General features: G+C 42.2%; 1 protein-coding gene across 2 annotated transcripts; it reads left to right on the forward strand.

Moving 5' to 3' along the window:
• The first annotated feature begins 4364 nt into the window (after positions 1 to 4364).
• LOC139387882 (peroxisomal carnitine O-octanoyltransferase-like) lies at positions 4365 to 21729 on the forward strand. Of its 2 annotated transcripts, none has more exons than XM_071134214.1 (16): positions 4365 to 4782; positions 11730 to 11849; positions 11948 to 12072; positions 14384 to 14565; positions 15284 to 15408; positions 16720 to 16828; positions 16925 to 17018; positions 17101 to 17226; positions 17306 to 17407; positions 17521 to 17604; positions 17922 to 18029; positions 18272 to 18402; positions 19078 to 19201; positions 19318 to 19490; positions 19725 to 19844; positions 20269 to 21729. In XM_071134214.1, the coding sequence occupies exons 1-16, from the start codon at positions 4722 to 4724 to the stop codon at positions 20387 to 20389; spliced, it is 1905 nt and encodes a 634-aa protein (XP_070990315.1). In that variant the 5' UTR covers positions 4365 to 4721; the 3' UTR covers positions 20390 to 21729. The 2 variants fall into 2 exon arrangements, with proteins under 2 accessions (XP_070990315.1, XP_070990324.1); XM_071134223.1 differs by lacking the exon at positions 4365 to 4782 and adding an exon at positions 10946 to 10985.
• The last annotated feature ends 521 nt before the right edge of the window (positions 21730 to 22250 follow it).

A 22250-nucleotide genomic window follows, 5' to 3' on the forward strand; every position in this document is an offset into this window, starting at 1 on the left:
CTATTATATTCAATGTGTTATGTAGAATACTAATTAATCATTAAGTAATCTTTCGAGACATAGCACCATTCTGAGAAGTGGTGGAGCATCACTCCGCTGAACACCGCTGGCAGCACTACACCCCTGATTATAACCGTTGGATGACTTCGGAAGTCTCACATAACCACAGCTCTATGAACTAAGTGCCACATTCAGTTTTTACACCATTGCAGCAGCAGGTCAAAAGATTCGGGGTTGACCCAAAATCATTTGGTGTTAAAGTGCCGAAAGCCAGGTCCTGGTGATGTACATGTTGTCCTTTGGTAAATTCAGAGCGTTTTGATCTCAGAGTGTTCAGCAGCGAGCACACTGGACACTCTGGCAGAGGAGTAGGGTTAATCCGAGCGGTCTGACCTCACACCGGCAGTCATACTCCCAAGCTAACTGGCTAAAGTTGTCTAGCTATTTCCAGACACAAATGAGAGAACACCTCACTCTGACCATTTTACTCACCCTAGCAGAGTTGGTTAGACTGTTTTCATGTTATCAAGTTCGCAACATGTTGACCACACCGCTCATGTTGCAAAATAAATGTATAAATGTACACATATGTTATTCAATCATTGCTCGCTTGTTGAGAGTCTGCTTTGCCAAGAGCTAAAATAGAAGTTGCTTCTATTTGTGGAACAGAACGTGCTGCAAGTCCTGCCTCTCCCATCTCCTCATTGGCTTTTAGAAGCATATGCCCACGTGCCATCTCCTCACTGGTTATACCCACGTGGCTGATTGAAAGACGAACAGAGTTAGGTTGTGGTAATACATCTTATGAAAGTTAGTTGCCAATCGCCATATAAAGTCCAAAGAAGAAAAAGCCTGGAAGGAGGAGAGATGGCTAGAAACGATTCAGTTGACCATTGTATGTGTGGATTAATTGTCGGGAGTAGAGGATTTTGTGCATTTCAGGTAAAATAACAACTCAATGTTTATATCCCAGGACAAATTAGCTACCAACATCAAGCTAGCTATCTAAATAGGACAAATTATCTAGCAACTGCAAGCTTGCTAAATTTCCATAAATGTATAATGCTTTTCGACCTGTCCCCAAATTAATATAATTGGTTCAGCGTTTGTTTTGATATTTCAACCTGCGTGTGGTGATCGCGTTTGGTGTGGGGGGGACAAAATCAAATTGCACACGATGGCACGCAAGTGATGGGTCCTTTGCGAACGAACCGAGTCTTGTAGGTGAACGTTGGGAGTCGGCTCGCATATCAGAAGAGCCGTATCTATTTGTAAAAAAAAAATAATAATAAAAAAAAATTAAGGTATAAATAATCAAAAGATTTAAATGAATAAAATTAACTAATTCAAAGAACGAAAACATTAATAAAATAATATAGGCCTAAATGCTTAAACACGCACACATTCATTCTGTCTGCTCAGACTAACAGCCTCCCCGGTTGTTCCTGTCAATCAGACACGCAGTGTCAACCAATGAACCAAAGATGCGTGAGGGAGGGCTGAGCCAACTCACTCACAGTCACACACTTAGCAGCCAAGGCGAGAGAGGAAGGACAGCTGTGAAAACAACAGCTGGAAAATGAGTCGGAAGCACAGTAGCATTTGGATGCATTTTAATAATGTAGACAATGTTAAAGCACAGTGTAGAATTTGCAAAAACAAAATATCCTAAAGCCGGTTCTACGCATAACCTACACATGCGAACTGTGCACCCAACTGTGACGCTAGCTGTAGCGGAGCGTCGAGAAACTAGCGGATCACTCAGTCAAGTAGACCTACTCCGTGACCCACAGCAACGCAGTCTTCTATGGACAAGTTTATGCCAAAGTCTATGTCTGAAGCAAAACAAGGCCAATTTGATATTGCATTGGCTAAAATGATTGCCACCGATTTCCAGCCATTTTCGATCGTGGAGGACAGAGGTTTAAGAAATTCTAGCAATAAACTAAATCCAATGTACACAATTCCAAGCAGGAAATTCCTTTCAAGATCACTTATTTCACAACTGTACAAGAGCACACAGGCTTCAGTGCGGGAAAGAGTCCAAAAAGCTACTGCAGTTTGCTTTACCACTGACTGCTGGACATCAAGGGTAACCACTCCTTACCACTTCTTACAGGTCGGTTACATGTCACTTCATTCTTCAAAGAATAACCTCAGCAGCAGGGAGGGACTGCCCCAGCAGTCAGCTGGCTCAGGCACCAGGGCAACAGGAAGAAGAGGGATCAGATGGAGCAGAAGCACCAGCAGTAGTGCTACAAACGTCTGCTGTTTGGATGCTGTGTGCTGCTGGTTATAACATGGTAATAAAGAAGAGAGAGAAAAGAGGGACCAGTTTAATGTTTTAAGTGGGATGCTGCAGTTTTAGACAGTGTTATTTATTTTTCTTTGACATGGTGAAATATTCTAATATGCTGTTCAGATTGTATTCTTTTTGAATGGTTAGATTAATATGCACTTTGTTTATATATATTAAAAAGTTATACTTTAAATTCAAACAGCATTCTTTTTCATAACAAACTAATGCATTTTTAGATAGATTGTGGTTAAGGTAGTGTGAATTAATTTAATAATTAAACAATTACAATTGTTTTAACACCAATCATAGTCAAACTATCGCAAACTGTTTGACTTGAAAAAATACAAAACATATATTTTTTTTAAAAGCCGTTTGGGAGCCAAAAGAGCCGTCTCTTTTTGGTGAGCCGAGCCAAAAAGAGCCGGAATGCCCATCGCTAGCGGACGCATGTCCAGTTTGGGTATGGTGTTTAGTGACTGTAAATTCTTCTTATTCTTCTGTGGGTTTTATGGCAGACTACAACCCAAATAGGTGTATTACCGCCACCAACTGGACAAGGTAAAAATACTACCCATACGTGATAGGAAAAACTAACTTAATCCACACCAAAATAAAACAATAAAAAAACATTGACAAAACCAAAATCCCTTCCTTCGAATCTGAATATCTCCCTTCTCAGGCTGGATGACCTGAGAGGGAAGTAAGGCTTGTGACAATACTCCATGCAACTCCCCCACAAGAAGTCTCCACCGCAACGACAGTGATATCTATTTTCCTGGACTTCCTCTCCACCTTGGCTGTGCCATTAATCAACATTGGCTATAAAGGCCACAAAGTCCACCTTCTTAACCTTTAACATATCTTGGTCCTGCTGCTAAAAAGCAACCCCTGCTTTTAAATCAAATCAAATCAAACATTTGATTTGAAAGGAAACCCCTGCAGCCTTCAGTGAAGGCCTAACCACCACCATGGAATCTTCAGGAGCACCATTCGAACCTTCAAACCTTTTAACAGCCGCTGCATATGAAATGCTCTGGATAGCCCTGACTTCAGACACCTCATTCTCTTTCACCCTTGTTGGGCATTCCATGGTTCCCACCACAATTGCAACATGAGTGACTAACTGTGCTGCTAGCAACACTTTTATTGTTTTTTTGCCAACCTTTACTGACACCTGTCATATTCAATGGGTGTTGTGCGTTTGTAAATTCATCAGTTATTCTCCGCTCTGGCACACTCAAACGAGAGTGCTCTAAAAATCGGTGTAGATAGTCAAAATGTATTTATGAACTCACTTTGTAATCACAAATGATGTAAATGAGACTTACTGAGTCTGGCTTTAAGCTTTAAAATACAACAACTTGCCTAGCTAACAGCTAAATGTGTGTTTTAGACTTCATAATTTAAATTATATTTTCAAGGCTTCAAATGTTGTCACGTAAAATATTTATGTTATTTTCAACAACCAATGAGCAACTTTGCTGGAAATCCAGTTGCATATGGAGCTAGCCAGCTTGTAGTCCTCAAAAACAGAAATTAGTTAGCATTTTCTGACTTTGCTTTGTTGGCCATTTCTAATCGGGAAAGAATGGGGTTTTGGGATATACACAGAAATGTTGGTTTAGGAGATCTAATATGTTGTATTCTATGAGATAATATCAGTCAGTTAACGTGACCTTTATGAACTATGAAGCCTTGATGTGCTTGTTTTGAGATATATTTATGTATTATTATTATTTTAAAAATTGTACTAATACACAGTTATGGTACAACCCATTGCGCATTAAATGTGTAACGCAGCCTTAAAATGATGCTGTTTCTGTAATCTGTATGGTGCCGTGATCATCACTGTTCACAGTTTGTGATGTTTCATATACACTGTAATGGTAGGTAATGCACCAGGATCTAATGCTGACAATGCACCATCTAAAAGTGCAACCGTAAAAGAATGCATGCACATCTGGCCTCGTGTAAAGATCAAACAACTATTTTAAGAGGAGTGTTTTAGCAGTCTCACAATCGATATCCATGAAGAATGAAAAGCCAAGTCACGTGTAATAATATCACCACTTCTCTCTTCCGGGTGTTGGCAGTCCGCTAACTGGGGTTGACAGTATACAGCTTTTGTCAAATTTGACTTTTCGTAGCAGGTTAGGAGAATTTACACAGCATGTTAGGATAATTAACGTAGCACGTTAGGAGAATTCGGTTAATATTTGGAAAAAGGTCAGAGTTAGCTAAAATGCCAAAATAAATACACTTTTGACAAAAGCTGTAGCCTTTCTAGCCTTGACCTCTTACTGGGTGAAAGGTGATGAGAAGCACTGCATACACCACGAGCGGAGCAACAACACAAACTACCGCAAGCGCCTTCCTCTACAGTCTAGTCTAGAAAATAGCTGCAACATTATTTTTATTTTGAATGGACGAGCGAAAACAACTTTTCACATATCGGAATTTGCAGAATATCGCAAAATACTACGGTGAGTTTGCTTGTCGTGTTTGTGGGATTAAGCTGCTTCGATCGGACTGAAAACTGAAACGGACCTACATTCGAGCCGTGAAAACAATGCAAGGGGCCAACTATTTTATAGCTAGCTAGTGCACTTGTTTCTGCAGTAAGTAGAACTGACTTGCTAACTAACTATGTTTGATCATATGGTTATGTAGCCAGAATTCATATGGTAATCAATTGCTGAGCAATTGTGCTATAAACGTGCTTATTAATGCGATTGGTACAAGGCTGCGCCGCCTCGGAAAAGATGGAATTTGATCTCCAATAATAAAAGTTGCATCTGGCCTGCGAGTCTAGCTAGCTGGGCAATTACATGTTTATGTGGAATTACTCTGATACTCCGATTTGGTTGTATGGTTTGTTCAACTTTGAAATCAATGGGTTTTGTTTGGCATACATTTTAAAGTGAAAAACCTGAGTCTCAGAGTAATTCCGTTACAATGGAATTGCCCAGTTACAAATTCTACAACTATCTTTGTAGATAATGACTGTACTGTAGTAGGGGAGATTGGGGTACATTGAGCCAAAGGGGTAGGTTGAGCCACCCTTTTTTCTAGGAAACCATAAACAACATTTATAATTTGACGAAATATGGAAAAGTTGTAAGGAAGTTAACGTTAGGTCCAAAAAACGGGAATTTCATCAAGTCATTCATTTTTTGGGAGGTTTCATGATGCTTGTATCTAAATCAAAGTAAATCATTTTAAAGGTTGTTCTATAAAAATGCAAACTCGGCTCCATAATTCATCAAATCAGATGAACCCTCTGATATTGCCAACTACTTTAATTATTTTTTAAATTGGCAATATTAGCAAATTTAGGCATGAAATGCCAACAACAAACGCAGACAAGCATTGTAATTTTGAATTCCACAAAGCGAATGTGGAAGAGGAATAAATTATTGTTGTCTGTCAACAATGACAAGACACCGGGTTCTGACAACTTGGATTGAAAATTACTGAGGATAATAGCGGATGATATTGCCACTCCTATTTGTCATATCTTCAATCTAAGCCTACTAGAAAGTGTATGCCCTCAAGCCTGGAGGGGAAGCAAAAGTCATTCTGCTTCCCAAGAATACGAAAGCCCCCTTTACTGGCTCAAATAGCCGACCAATCAGCCTGTTACCAACCCTTAGTAAACTTTTGGAGATTTTTTTGTTTTCGAATTAGAGGTTGATGCCTCTGGAATGTATACATTGATTGAGTAGGTTAGTGTTATGGAGATTGTACTCTTATTAGAGAAACGGTGAGAAAGACAGTTCCTCAGTTTAGGGTTCTTTAATGTTGATTGGAGATTAACAATGTTTGCAATTCTGTGCTATGTCACTCACCTGGTATTATCCAATTAATTGTCCATTTATCCATACAAGATGTGATCTGGAAATAATAAATATGAATACAATGGCATTAATACTAAGATAATGTACTGTAACGACCCTGGGTTTATAAGCGCGGAAATCGACCTTGCCGCACGAGCATGCTTTTGCGGCACAGTCGATAGCGCGCCGGACCAGAAGGGCTAGAAGGTCGAAGGGTTCGAGACCTGCTCCCTGCTGTTTCATTACAGTACATTAATTTAGCAATAACAAACAAGATATACAGCTCTCATCTGTTATACTAAACCAATGACTGAAACGAAAATACAAGTGGCTAGCAACATCAGACTAACCAGCTAACAAAATGTAGCTAAGAATGTTAGATAGCTAGCATAAAAACGAGACCAATAATGTCCAGAAAGAAAATAATGTCCAAAACTGAGATTTGTGTTCACAGCAGTAGGTTGCCAGCTGCACTTGGTAATGAACTAAACACTCTGCCAGCTTGTGATAGCTGTGATGTCATCACTGTTCTTAAAGGGAAAGGGACAAAGTCTTTGACTAGATACAAGGCAGTTTTGCAGTAAACAAATTGACAACAGACTTTCAGCATGCTTATTGGGAAGCACAGCACTTGCACACATGACTGATGATTGGCTGTGATACATTTATGATCAAAAGTTTGTGGGGACTGTTTTGTTAGACTTTAGTGCGGCTTTTGACGTTATCGATCATAGTCTGCTTCTGGAAAAACGTATGTGTTATGGCTTTACACCCCCTGCTGTAATGTGGATAACCGAACACAGAGGGTGTAGTCCTCTCCAACATAATCCAGGTAGAATCAAGGATTCTCCAGGGTAGCCGTCTAGGCCCCTTACTTTTTTCAATCTTTACCAACGACATGCCAGTGTGTCTATGTATGCGGATGACTGAACACTACGGCAGGTAGCCTAGTGGTTAGAGCGTTGGGACACTAAACGGAAGGTTGTTGGATCGAGTCCCCGAGCTGACATGGTAAAAATCTGTCATTCTGCCCCTGAGCAAAGCAGTTAACCCACTGTTCCTTGGGTGCCGAAAACATGGATGTTGATTTAAGGCTGATTTAAGGCTCTGTTGATTTAACCCCTCTGAGATTCAGAGGGGTTGGGTTAAATGTGGAAGACACATTTCAGTTGTGTGCATTCAGTTGTACAACTGACTAGGCTGACTAGGTCCCTTACCATTATACATGTCAGCTACTACAGTGACAGAAATGACTGCAACACTTAACAAAGAGCTGCAGTTAGTTTCAGAATTAAGGAATAAGTTAGTCCTAAATATTTCAAAAACTCCAAATTGTATTTGGGACAAATCATTCACTAAACCCTAAACCTCAACTAAATATTGTAATGAATAATGAGGAAATTGAGGTGAATGAACTGCTTTGAGTAACCTAGGATTGTAAACAGGCATGGCCGATTAATTAGGACCGATTTCAAGTTTTCATAACAATCGGTAATCCACACTTTTGGATGCCGATTATGGCCGATTGCAATCCACGAGGAGACTGCGTGGCAGACTGACCACCTGTTACGCTAGTGCAGCAAGGAGCCAAGGTAAGTTACTAGCTAGCATTAAACTTATCTTATAAAAAACAATCAATCTTAACATAATCACTAATTAACTACACATGGTTGATGATATTACTAGTTTATCTAGCTTGTTCTGCGTTGCATATAATCAATGCGAGGCCTGTTAATTTATCATTGAATCACAGCCTACTTCGCCAAACGGGTGATGATTTAACAAAACCGCATTCGCGAAAAAAGCACAATCGTTGCACCAATGTACCTAACCATAAACATCAATGCCTTAAATAAAATCAATACACAAGTATATATTTTTTAAACCTGCATATTTAGTTAAAATAAATTAATGTTAGCAGGAAATATTAACTATGGAAATTGTGTCACTTCTCTTGCGTTCAGTGCAAGCAGACTCAGGGTATATGCAGCAGTTTGGGCTGCCTGGCTCAGACCATTTCTTCCTAAGAAAGATCGTAATTCATTTGACAGAATTTGACATAAATATGACATAACATTGAAGGTTGTGCAATGTAACAGCAATATAACAGAAACACGGTTCCGTATTTCACTGAAAGAATAAACGTTTTGTTTTCGAAATAATAGTTTCCGGATTTGACCATATTAATGACCTAAGGCTCGTATTTCTGTGCCTTTATTATATTATAATTAAGTCTATGATTTGCTATTTGATAGAGCAGTCTGACTGAGCGGTGGTAGGCAGCAGCAGGCATGTAAGCATTCAAACAGCATATCCTTGTCTCATCACGCACCAGCGACTCCTGTGGCGGGCAGGGCGCAGTGTACGCTAGCCAGGGTTGCCAGGTGCACGGTGTTTCCGCCGACACATTGGATGCTGTACTGCAGCATTCATCCAAAGTGTTGGAGAAGAAAGAAAAAGTGCAAACACAACCCAACCCAACCCAACCCAACCCAACCGCTTCTTAACACAGCACGCATCCAACCCGGAAGCCAGCTGCACCAATGTGTCGGAGGAAACACTGTGCACCCGGCGACCTTAGCGTGCATTGTGCCCGGCCCGCCACAGGTGTCGCTGATGCAAGGATATCCCTACCAGCCAAACCCTCCCTAACCCGGATGACGGACTTCCCGGTCGCGGGTGGTTGCGACAGAGCCTGGGCACGAACCCAGGGTCTCTGGTGGCACCGCTGGCGCTGCAGTACAGCGCCCTTAGCCACTGTGCCACCCGGGAGGCCCCTTCCCCCTGTTTTTCAATAAATACCATGGTTATATTATCCCAGTCTCCTCGTCTGAGTCTGCTCTTGGGTCCGCGTAATAGTAAGTGCCTTAATGTGTTTGGACTCCAGGAAGAGTAGTTGCTGCCTCCGTTGGGGTCTCTATAAGCTTCAGTATGAGGTCTGAAACCTAGCATGAAAGTGCATCCTTGTAGCTGTGTGGGCTAATATAGTAAATGTTTACCTTGGAGTAAATTGAGCCAATGGCAAGTTGAGCAAATGAATTTTTTTATTTTAAATTCAGGCGTAATGCAATGCATTATTGCAAGGGTGACTTGACAAGACAAAATATTTAATGGCCTTTGAATGGGGTATGGTAGTAGATGGTAGTAGATGCCAGGTGCACCGGTTTGAGTGTGTCAAGAACTGCAACACTAGGGCTTCCCGAGTGGCGCAGCGGACTGAGGCGTTACTACAGACTCGGAGTCATTCCTGGGCTGTGCTACAACCGGCTGTGGCCCATAGGACGGTGCACAATTGGCCCAGCGTCGTCTGGGTCAGGGGAGGGTTTGGCCAGTGGGGCTTTACTTGTCTCATCGCGCTCTAGCGACTCCTTGTGGTGGGCCGAGTGTCTGCGGGCCGACACCGGTTGCCAGTTGAACAGTGTTTCCTCCGACACATTGATTAAGGAGTGATGTTAGGTAGGTGATGTTTTGGAGAACGCATGACTCCACTTTCGCCTCTCCCGAGGCTGTTGGAAAGTTGCAGCTTTGAGACAATATCGAAAAAGAGGGTAAAAGAAAAATATATACAAAAAAGAACTGCAATGCTGCTGGGTTTTTAACGCTCAACAGTTTCCCGTCTGTATCAAGAGGGGTCCACTACCCAAAGCACGTCCAGTCAACTTGACAAAGCATTGGAGTCAACATGGGCCAGCATCTCTGTTGAACGCTTTCGACACCTTGTGGAGTCCATTCCCCAATGAAGTGAGGCTCTTCTGAGGGCAAATGTGGGGTGCAACTCAATATTAAGAAGGTGTTCCTAATGTTTTGGGTACTCAGTGTGTAGAGCAGTGGTATTCAACTCTTACCCTACAAGATCTGGAGCCTACTGGTTTTCTGTTCTACCTGATAATGAATTGCACCCACCTGATGTCCCAGGGCTAAATCAGTCCTTGATCAAATCAAATGTTATTGGTTACATACAGATGTTAATGCGAGTGTAGCGAGTGCTTATAATACTTTTTTTTTTTAAATACCGCATAGTTTCCTAAGGACTCGAAGCGAGGCAACCATCTGTCGGCGCCATCTTGCAATGAACAAAATGCAGTGAACTGGCTTCGAGGTCCAGAGTTGAGTGTGAGGGGTATAGAGAATAAATGTACCATCTAAACCACTGTGAAATATTGTGATTAAAAGATTTTTAAAAAATATGTGTTTAGAAAATAAAGATAGACATGGTTTTAAAAGGTAGTGGTGTTACTTCATTCTGTACAGAAATTTGAAGGCGCTTTATTTAATTCACCCTGTCCTGCAGCTCAACTTACCCCATGGTGTGTGGTGCCAAGAGACCACTTTTTGTGTGACAAGCTATGTTTTCAAAACTGTTTACATTAATTCTGATTATTTCCAGGGATACACAACATCCTGAAATATATATATATATTTTTAGAAAGAATACTATATTTCCCTTGAAAAATGTCTCAACTTACCCCACTCTCCCGTACAGTTAGCATGGTCCAAGATCCAAAATTAAAAATATATACGTTAAAAAGTTAGACGAAATTGGAGGATTGTTCAGTCCACACTTGGATTCGTAGAGTCTACCAGGCTAGGGGACAGTAGGTCTATGGCTAACCAGGTGTTTTGGTAATGTAGGTGACAACATAGCTAACCAAGTGTTTTGGTGGTGTAGGTGACAACATGGCTAACCAGGTGTTTTGGTGGTGTAGGTGACAGCATGGCTAACTAGGTGTTTTGGTGGTGTAGGTGACAGCATGGCTAACCAGGTTTTTGGGTGGTGTAGGTGACAACATGGCTAACCAGGTTTTTGGGTGCTATAGGGGACAACATGGCTAACCAGGTGTTTTGGTGGTGTAGGTGACAACATGACTAACCAGGTGTTTTTGAATTGTAGGTGACAACATGGCTAAACAGGTGTTTTGGTGATGTAGGTGACAACATGACTAACCAGGTGTTTTATTATTGTAGGTGACAACATGGCTAACCAGGTGTTTTGCTATAGTAGGTGACAACATGGCTAACCGGGTGTTTTGGTATTGTAGGTGACAACATGGCTAACCAGGTGTTTTGGTATTGTAGGTGACAACATGGCTAACCAGGTGTTTTGGTATTGTAGGTGACAACATGGCTAACCAGGTGTTTTGGTATAGTAGGTGACAACATGGCTAACCGGGTGTTTTGGTATTGTAGGTGACAACATGGCTAACCAGGTGTTTTGGTATTGTAGGTGACAACATGGCTAACCAGGTGTTTTGGTATTGTAGGTGACAACATGGCTAACCAGGTGTTTTGGTATAGTAGGTTACAACATGGCTAACCAGGTGTTTTGGTATAGTAGGTTACAACATGGCTAACTAGGTGTTTTGGTATTGTAGGTTACAACATGGCTAACCAGGTGTTTTGGTATTGTAGGTGACAACATGGCTAACCAGGTGTTTTGGTATTGTAGGTTACAACATGGCTAACCAGGTGTTTTGGTATAGTAGGTGACAACATGGCTAACCGGGTGTTTTGGTATTGTAGGTGACAACATGGCTAACCAGGTGTTTTGGTATTGTAGGTGACAACATGGCTAACCAGGTGTTTTGGTGATGTAGGTGACATGACCAACCAGGTGTCAGAGTTCCCCACTGAGCGGACGTTCCAGTACCAGCATAGCCTGCCTCCTCTCCCTGTACCGTCTCTAGAGGGGAGCCTCGCCAAGTACCTGGATGCAGGTGAGATGCCAGCTGCATGTGAGACAGAGAAGCGCTGTTAGCATGGACCCTAGACAAAAATGTGTCTAGTTACTGAAATGTCTGTGTGTATTTTCCAGTGCGGCCGTTTGCTACAGAGGAGGAGTACCAGGTGACTGCAGCCGTAGTGAAGAGGTTTGGAGAGGGCATCGGCAAAGACCTGCACCAAAAACTACTGCAGAGAGCTAGGACACACAGGAACTGGGTACACACGCTCAACTAGAGGTCGACCGATTATGATTTTTCAACACAGATACTGATTATTTGAGGACCATAAAAAGCCGATACCGATTAATCGGCCGATTTTTTTTTTTATATATATATATATATATATATATATATATTTGTAATAATGACAATTACAACAATACTGAATGAACACTTTTACTTTAACTTAATATAATACATCAATAAAATCTATTTACTCTCAAATAAATAATGAAACATGTTTAATTTAGTTTAAATAATGCAAAAACAAAGTGTTGGAGAAGAAAGAAAAAGTGCAATATGTGCCATGTAAAAAAGCTAACGTTTAAGTTCCTTGCTCAGAACATGAGAACATATGAAAGCTGGTGGTTCCTTTTAACATGAGTCTTCAATATTCCCAGTTAATTAAGAAGTTTTAGGTTGTAGTTATTGTAGGACTATTTCTCTCTATACCATTTGTATTTCATATACCTTTGACTATTGGATGTTCTATTAGGTACTTTAGTATTGCCAGCCTAATCTCGAGAGTTGATAGACTTGAAGTCATAAACAACGCAATGCTTGAAGCACAGCGAAGAGCTGCTGGCAAACACAGGAAAGTGCTGTTTGAATGAATGCTTACGAGCCTGCTGCTGCCTACCACCGCTCAGTCAGACTACGCTATCAAATCAAATCATCAAATCAAATTTATTTATATAGCCCTTCGTACATCAGCTGATATCTCAAAGTGCTGTACAGAAACCCAGCCTAAAACCCCAAACAGCAAGCAATGCAGGTGTAGAAGCACGGTGGCTAGGAAAAACTCCCTAGAAAGGCCAAAACCTAGGAAGAAACCTAGAGAGGAACCAGGCTATGTGGGGTGGCCAGTCCTCTTCTGGCTGTGCCGGGGGGAGATTATAACAGAACATGGCCAAGATGTTCAAATGTTCATAAATAACCAGCATGGTCAAATAATAATAATCACAGGCAGAACAGTTGAAACTGGAGCAGCAGCACGGCCAGGTGGACTGGGGACAGCAAGGAGTCATCATGTCAGGTAGTCCTGAGGCATGGTCCTAGGGCTCAGGTCCTCCGAGAGAGAGAAATCATAGACTTAATTATAATATAATAACACACAGAAAATAACTATCATTTAGAAAACAAAACGTTTATTCTTTCAGTGAAATACGGAACCGTTCCGTATTTTATCTAACGGGTGGCAACCATAAGTCTAAATATTGCTGTTACATTGCACAACCTTCAATACTATTTCATAATTATGTAAAATTCTGGCAAATTAGTTCGCAACGAGCCAGGCGGCCCAAACTGTTGCATGTACCCTGACTCTGTGTGCAATGAACACAAGAGGTGACACAATTTCCCTAGTTTAATATTGCCTGCTAACATGAATTTATTTTAACTAAATATGCAGGTTTAAAAAAATATACTTCTGTGTATTGATTTTAAGAAAGGCATTGATGTTTATGGTTAGGTACATTCGTATGTGCTTTTTTCACAAATGCGCTTTTGTTAAATCATCCCCCGTTTGGCGAAGTTGTCTGTCTTTGTTAGGAAGAAATGGTCTTCACACAGTTCGCAACGAGCCAGACGGCCCAAACTGCTGCATATACCCTGACTCTGTTGCACAGAATGCAAGAGAAGTGACACAATTTCCCTAGTTAAAAGAAATTAATGTTAGCAGGCAATATTAACTAAATATGCAGGTTTAAAAATAAATACTTGTGTATTGATTTTAAGAAAAGCGTTGCTGTTTATGGTTAGGTACACATTGGTGCAACGACAGTGCTTTATTCGCGAATGTGCTTGTTAAATCACCTGTTTGGCGAAGTAGGCTGTGATTCAATGATAAATTAACAGGCACCGCATTGATTATATGCAACGCATGACAAGCTAGATAAACTAGTAAAATCATCAACCATGTGTAGTTAACTAGTGATTATGTTAAAATAGATTTTTTTTATAAGATAAGTTTAATGCTAGCTAGCACCTTACCTTCTTGCTGCACTCGCATAACAGGTAGTCAGCCTGCCACGCAGTCTCCTCGTGGAGTGCAATGTAATCGAAGTCCAAAAATGCAGATTACCGATTGTTATGAAAACTTGAAATCGGCCATAATTAATCGGCCATTCCGATTAATCAGTCGACCTCTACACTCAACACACTGCACAGCTAGAACCTGTGGGAACTTGTCACACACCATGCTCGACCCTGAGCAACTGTGAAAGGGAATCTTTGAGTGTTTTAAATACTGCAGTCATTATGGTGTCTCCCTGCATTGTTTCATCTTTATTCTGTGTGTTTTCCTGCAGTTGGAGGAGTGGTGGTTGAATGCAGCCTATCTGGAATTGCGTTACCCCTCCCAGTTGAATGTGAACTTCGGAGGTCCTGCACCCTACCTAGAGCATTGCTGGCCCCCTACAGAGGGAGTACAGCTACAGAGGACCAGCATAAGCATGTGGCACACTCTACAGTACTGGGACCTGCTTCGCACGTAAGATACTCACATTGAGTGTACAAAACATGGTTTTTCCATGACATAGACTGACCAGGTGAATCCAGGTGAAAGCTATAATCACTTATTGATGTCACCTGTTAAATCCACTTCAATCAGTTTATATGAAGGGGAGGAGACAGGTTAAAGAAGGATTTTAAACCTTGAGATAATTGAGACATGGATTGTGTATGTATGTGTGTCATTCAGAAGTTGAAAGACAGGTTATATAAAATATTTAAGTGCCTTTTGAACTGGGAGTCAACATAGGCCAGCATCCCTGTGGAACGCTTTCGACACCTTGTAGAGTCCATGCTTCAACGAATTGAGGCTGTTCTGAGGTTCAAAAGGGTGTGCAACTCAATATTAGGAAGGTGTTCCTAATGTTTTGTACACTCCGTGTATATATATTAAGGTTACACACGCATCACAACTACTGCTACCAGACTCTTCCGATTTCTAAATAATGCACAATTTAAACACTTGCCCTCCAATCCCCCCCTTCCCCAAAACACGTGTTTTTATTTAACTATAAATTGTGCCTTCGTGTATTATAGTTGTTTAAAATATTTATTCTATTCTACTGAGCCAGTTCATATTATTATATTTGATTTTTTATTGTTGTTCCGTTGTCGAGAAGGAACCTGCAACTAAGCATTTAGTTGGACAGTGTCCCTAAACACACACACGTACACTCTGACTGTGTGGTCCCCGACAGGGAGAGGCTGGACCCACATAAAGCTGGTAATGTGGTGTTGGATATGGACCAGTTCAGAATGCTGTTCTGTACATGTAAAGTTCCTGGAGTCACCAAGGATGCCATCATCAACTACTTTAAGACAGGTAGGTGTCCCCCCCCCCTCCCCCACGACACCGCCATGCAATATGATGTTTGTGGTTTGTTTTTGTGTGTAGTACTCTGTTATTTATTTAGGTGTGTTTGTGTGTGTGTGTGTGTGTGTGTGTGTGTGTGTTTTCCATGTGTGTGTGGATGTGTGTATTGATTACTTTAAGACATGAAGGTCAGTCAATCTGGAACATTTCAGGAACGTTGAACGCTTCTTCAAGTGCAGTCACAAAAACCATCAAGCGCTATGATGAAACTGTCTCATGAGGACCACCACAGGAAATGAAGACCCAGAGTTACCTCTGTTGCAGAGGACAAGTTCATTAGAGTTACCAGCCTCAGAAAATGCAGCCCAAATAAGTGCTTCACAGAGTTCAAGTAACAGACACATCTCGACATCAACTGTTCAGAGGAGACTGAATGAATCAGGCCTTCATGGTTGAATTGCTGCAAAGAAAGCACTGCTAAATTACACCAATAATAAGAAGAGACTTGCTTGGGCCAACGAAACAGGAGCAATGGACATAAAACAGGTGAAAATCTGTCCTTTGGTCTGATGAGTCTAGATTTTAGATTTTTGGTTCCAACATTTGTGTCTTTGTGAGATGCAGAGTAGGTGAACAGATGATCTCTGCATGTGGGGTTCCCACCGTGAAGCATGGAGGAGGAGGTGTGATTGTGTGGGGGTGCTTTGCTGGTGACACTCAGAGATTTATTTAGAATTCAAGGCACACTTAACCAGCATGGCTACCACAGCATTCTGCATCGATACGCCATCCCATCTGGTTTGACTATAATTAGTTTTTCAAAAGGACAATGACCCAACACATCAGGACAATGACCCAAAATAAGTGCTATTTGAGTAAGGAGAGTGATGGAGTGCTGCATCAGATGACCTGGCGTCCACAATCACCCGACCTAACCCAATTGAGATGGTTTGGGATCAGTTGGACCGCAGAGTGAAGGAAAGCAGCCACAAGTGCTCAGCATATGTGGGAACTTCTTAAAAACTGTTGGATAAGCATTCCAGGTGAACTGGTTGAGAGAATGCCAAGAGTGTGCAAAGCTGCCATCAAGGCAAGGAGTGGCTACTTTGAAGAATCTCAAATATAAAATATAGGTTGAATTGTTTAACACCTTTTTGGTTACTGCATGATTCCACATGTGTTATTTCATAGTTTTAATGTCTTAACTATTATTCTACAATGTAGAAAATTGTAAAAATAAAGTAAAACCCTGGAATGAGTAGGTGTGTCCAAACTTTTGACTGGTGCTGTATGTATTGATGTTTTTTCTGTGTGTTGTAGAGAGCGAGGGTCCATGCCCCTCCCATGTGGTGGTGATGTGTAAGGGGCGTTTCTTCTCGTTTGATGCAGTGTGCGACGGACACATTCTTACCCCTCCAGAGCTGCTCAGGTATTCTGGCCGGTGGATATTTAGGTATATTTGTGTGCATCTGCATATATTTGCATGTATTTATGTGCCTTTGTGTGTGTGTGTGTGTATGTGTAGGCAGCTGACCCATGTGAAGCAGTGTTGTGAAGGGGAGCCAGCGGGAGATGGTGTCGCCGCTCTCACCTCAGAGGAGAGGACACGCTGGGCTAAGGTGTGTGTGAAGTTGGCTGTATAGAATGGACATCACCATGCCCTAAACCTCGCTCTCTCTCTCGCTCTCTCTGTGTCTTTAGGCCAGGGAGTATCTGATAGGTATAGATCCAGCCAATAAGACCATCTTAGAGACCATCCAGAGCAGTCTGTTTGTGGTCTCACTGGACGATGCTAAACCCTACGCTACTGCAGAGAACTACACACCAGTACGTACACACACACACACCACAGGCATCCATACCATCCTTAGTATGGTATAATCTGACCTTTGGCCTTTGCCCCCAGGTGACCCGGGAAGCGCTGACAGGAGACCCCACCATTCGCTGGGGAGACAAGTCCTACAACTCCCTCTCCTTCGCCGACGGAACCTTCGGATCCAATTGTGACGTGTGTTACTGTTTTGTAGAGAGAGAGATGATTGCTCCTCTGTTAGCAGTAGTGTAATGATGTTTTGTTGTGAGTCTGCTCCTATATATGGTAATTGCTGGTGTGTGTTGCAGCATGCCCCCTACGATGCCATGGTGCTGGTAACTCAGGGTTACTATGTGGATCAGCAGCTCAAAGCTACAGACGGCAGGTGGAAGGTAAATACTGTTTCTATTGAACTTATTTTCAGTGACTGTATATGTTGTTTGTCCTTAATTCCAAGTGCCTTACTGGCCTGCTCAATCGGACACATAAGTATTGCTGAGTGTGGGACACTGGGCGCCTGGGCATCAGCATGCCGGCTCAGCATAAAACTACACTCTGGTTCTAGTTAGAAGATTTTACGCCGTAGCTCACACCTGAGAACAACAGGATAAGGTGGCTCTCTATTATGCTGCCATGTATCAGGTAATAAACAGGTTAATTTCACTGTGAGTAAGCAACAGTATAATTTGTATTGTGTGTGTCTATGTAGGGCTCTGAGACGGTGCGGCCTATGCCTCTTCCTGAAGAGTTGGTCTTCACTGTGGATGACAGAGTCAGGAGGGACGTTGCACATGCCAAGCAACAGTACTTCGAGACTGTGAGCACACACACACACACACACACACACACACACACACATACACACACACACACACACACACACACACACACACACACACTCATGACTCTGTGCATCTCCATGGTCGTCAGATTGGACTATCGCAGGTGTTGTGTTCATCACAAACACACCCTCACAGGCCCTTACGCTCCCCACCACACACACACAACTCTAATCTGTGTGATATCTGGTTTGACAGACACCTGTGTGTGTGTCTCCAGACTCAGGACTTGCAGGTGGTGTGTTATGCGTTCACCTCGTTTGGGAAAGCAGCCATCAAACAGAGGAAGCTCCACCCAGACACCTTCATACAACTGGCCCTTCAACTGGCTTATTACAGACAGCATGGGAGGTAATACCATCCATCCAGCCAGGGCCGGTTCTAGCCTTTTGGGGGTCCTAAGCGAAATTTCGTTGGGGCCTAAGCTAGGCCATGGGGTGGAGAGACATTATTTTCAGTTTTAAAACTAATTTCTTGTAATTCTACACATTTTGCCGTGACTTATGCCATGTTAGTGATGATAGAGTGAGTGACTAACAAAATCAATAGGGGCCCCCTGGAGGTCAGGGCCCTTAGACACCCTGGTCGGGGTTCAGCCATGATTACAAGTTTAGATAGCTGGCTAGACTAACTTACCAATTTAAGAAATGTTAGAAGACATGGTGAATTGATTGACTGCCAGAGCATAACAAGAGAGAAATTGCTGGTGTAGAACCACATTTCGACCTTGTAACTGGTGTATTCTACTATTCTAACTCTCAAATAATAATAATTTGGGGTGAGGTTGAGGGCGGCCTGGGGCCCTAAGCAACGGCTTATATTCTCTTATGCTTGGAGCCGGCCCTGCATCCACTATCCATCCAATTAATCCATCCATCCACCCAACATTCATCCATCCACCCACCCGCCCATCCATCTATCCATCCACCCACCCACCCGCCCATCCATCTATCCATCAACTTCATCCATCCTTCCTCCCCAATATTCTCTCCATAACTGATGATTGATGATAATCCCTGCTCCCAGGTTAGGTAGTTGCTATGAGACAGCGATGACCAGAAGGTTCTACCATGGCAGGACTGAGACCATGAGGCCCTGTACCCTGGAGGCACAGAACTGGTGCCATACCATGCTCCTCCCTGCAGCCAGCGTAAGTGTGAGAGTGTGTGTGTCCAGTAAACGATTAGTTCTTCATATATTGTCATGCCATACATGTAAATCTGGCGACCAGGATACTTACACTCTGACTTTCTGTATGTCTCCCAGGCTGAGGCTAAGAGGAAAGCCCTGCTGCTGGCCTTCAACAAGCACAACAAACTGATGGCTGAGGCACAGAACGGAAAAGGTTTTGACAGACATCTCCTGGGCCTGTACCTGATCGCCAAGGAGGAGGGACTTCCTATGCCAGACCTTTTCACTGATCCACTGTATTCCAAGAGGTGTGTGTGTGTGTGTGTGTGTGTGTGTGTGTGTGTGTGTGTGCGTGCGTGCGTGCGTGCGTGCGTGCGTGCGTGCGTGCGTGCGTGCGTGCGTGCGTGCGTGCGTGCGTGCGTGCGTGCGTGCGTGCGTGCGTGCGTGCGTGCGTGCGTGCGTGCGTGCGTGCGTGCGTGCGTGCGTGCGTGCGTGTGTTTGTGTTTATGGTGTTTTGTAATTTGTGTGTGTTCTCTCTCCAGTGGCGGGGGCGGTAACTTTACCCTGTCCACCAGTCTGGTTGGCTACACCACAGTCCTGGGAGCGGTTGCTCCCATGGTGCACCATGGCTACGGGTTCTTCTACCGCATCGGAGACGACAGGTGGGCTAACACACCCACACACTGACCCCACGCAACATCATCCACAGTTTGACCAGTAAACACACACACACACACACACACACACACACACACACACACACACACACACACACACACACACACACACACACACACACACACACACACACACACACACACTGACCCAACACAACATCATCCACCGTTTGACCAGTAAACACACACACACACACACACACACACACACACACACACGGTCAGATAACAGTTACTATTCCAGCTGTTTTCCGTGTCATCTAGTTAGTGCAGTGAAGGTAAGGTCAAAGGTGAAGTTTAATAGTAGTAGTTAGAAAGTGCAGCTGTGTTGTTCCGTCCTCTCTATGATGGACAGATTTTTTAAAACCTTTACAAGTGTCCAGTATCTGACTTGTACTTCCTGTTTCAGGATCGTGGCTTCCTGTACGGCGTGGAAGTCCAGTCCAGAGACAGATGCAGAGGCACTGTTCCAGAACCTGGTTTCCTCCCTACATGAGATGCTACATCTCGCTACCACAGCGCAGCTCTAATATACACACACACACACACACACACACACACACACACACAGTTTGTAGATGGTAGTCAATAATAGTTTAGTTCTGCACAGATCAATGCAAAGGCACATTTATTGTTTTCTACATTTAATAAAGAAAAATATATTATTTGTTTAAATGCAGCTCAACAAATGAGTTTATTTTGCACTTAGTGAATCATTCTCTGTGATTTTATGTAGCAGCTAGATCGGGGATTCCCTGTTTTCAAAATGTATAGATTGAATTTCCTACCACGATTCTGTTTAGATTTTGTCTGTTTTTATGTTATGAGAAACATTTAGTGTTAACCCATGCCATGCACTGTACACCGCTAAGCTAACATACACATCCTAACTCGCTGTCACCATAACACTTCCACTCTGCAGTGACCAGCGTAGCATCGCGTCGCCTGTCCCTGGTCATTAGTGATTCATGAATAGTATTATTTTTCTACATTGGTTGGCTTTTCCAGAAGAGTGACTGAGGCATAGATGTTCTTGGTTGGTTGAAATGACTCTTTTAGAACGTAACTGTCGTTATAGCTGTGAAATTGAGAAACAGAGAGAAACGGGTCATGTTGTCTTTGACTACCGTCTCACCTCAGGCCTCATGGGTATTATATAAGGGCCCTACTCAATCAAAACTGTTTTCCAGTTTCCAGGGCAAGAAAAATGATTGTTTTTATGTTTTGCACATCAGTAGAGGATTATGCATTTGGCTGGATATGATCAATGAAAGTGTTTGGGTGAGACGGAAAGAAAGTCAATTATAATGTGCCTTTTTGCTGTGTCCTTATTTTAGTCTGTCCCCAGAGATCTGGTTAGTGGTTTTGATTGAATAGCTCCCTAATTGACCGAACTTTTTAGACTTCAATAGCTCTACCACTCCTATGCCAGATCCATAGGCTGCCGCCCTATGCAATATGCCATTTTATGTAGTAGATGTCTGTAATAATGAACATTCCTGTCACAATTTACCCATGATACATCACGGTTTTGATGCTCTTGAACACAGCATTGTGTTACTACCTTTCAGACAGTCTTGAGATTTTCACCTTTTTTTTTTGTTGTAAATGATAGAAAAGTGATAAAAGACGAGCGCTGCATTTGATTCAGTCAACAAAATGAAAAGAAGCTGTTTTAATGCCTAAAGTAGTGAAAATGATGTAACCCACTTTACAGTAGGAAAATTATAGTATTGACTTGGCTGACAATGTAAACTTGGAAAATGTTTTATTGAATATGAAAGTTGTTTAGTGTGATTGAACTGACAAATCAAAGTGATTGAATCATGTCATGAGCCCAAATATTCAAATAAAACATCTTTATTAATGATACCTGTTTACATAAGGAAAAAAGTCATGCATACATACAGTACATACCCAAGCAGAGGTCAGTTAATTCAGTGCAACGTAGAAACAGGAACGTGGTTTGTATCAATATACTGTTAGTGCTTGAGCCCCAACCCTCAGCTGTGTGTGTGTATCACTCAACATATTACCTTCAGTTAAGGTAAACAAAACATTCAGGAACTCTTTGGTCCTTTCAAATACCTCAGGCACTTCCAGTAGCATGAGCATAGCACAGAGACAGTTTGGAAGGCCACATCTCATGATCATTTAAAAAAAAATTCCTCTCAACATTAAAGGTCCAATGCAGCTGTTTTTATCGCAATATCAAATCATTTCTGGGTAACAATTAAGTACCTTACTGTGATTGTTTTCAATTAAAATTGTAATTTAAAAAATAAAAATTACTTGTTAGCGAAGAGCAATTTCTCAAGCAAGAATTTTGCTAGGACTGTCGGAGTGGGAAAACTGAAAACTAGCTGTTATTGTCAGAGAGTTTTTGAACTC

This window comes from Oncorhynchus clarkii, chromosome 3 (assembly GCF_045791955.1).
Source record: "Oncorhynchus clarkii lewisi isolate Uvic-CL-2024 chromosome 3, UVic_Ocla_1.0, whole genome shotgun sequence".
Taxonomy (NCBI): domain Eukaryota; kingdom Metazoa; phylum Chordata; class Actinopteri; order Salmoniformes; family Salmonidae; genus Oncorhynchus; species Oncorhynchus clarkii.

Excerpts from the sequence above, each read along its gene's own strand:
- LOC139387882 (XM_071134214.1), top strand. The coding sequence starts at position 4,722 with ATGGACGAGCGAAAACAACTTTTCACATATCGGAATTTGCAGAATATC. Across the intron at positions 14,566-15,283 it reads TACTGGGACCTGCTTCGCAC|GGAGAGGCTGGACCCACATA; the intron begins GTAAGATACTCA and ends GGTCCCCGACAG. Across the intron at positions 17,408-17,520 it reads CCTTCGGATCCAATTGTGAC|CATGCCCCCTACGATGCCAT; the intron begins GTGTGTTACTGT and ends TGTGTGTTGCAG.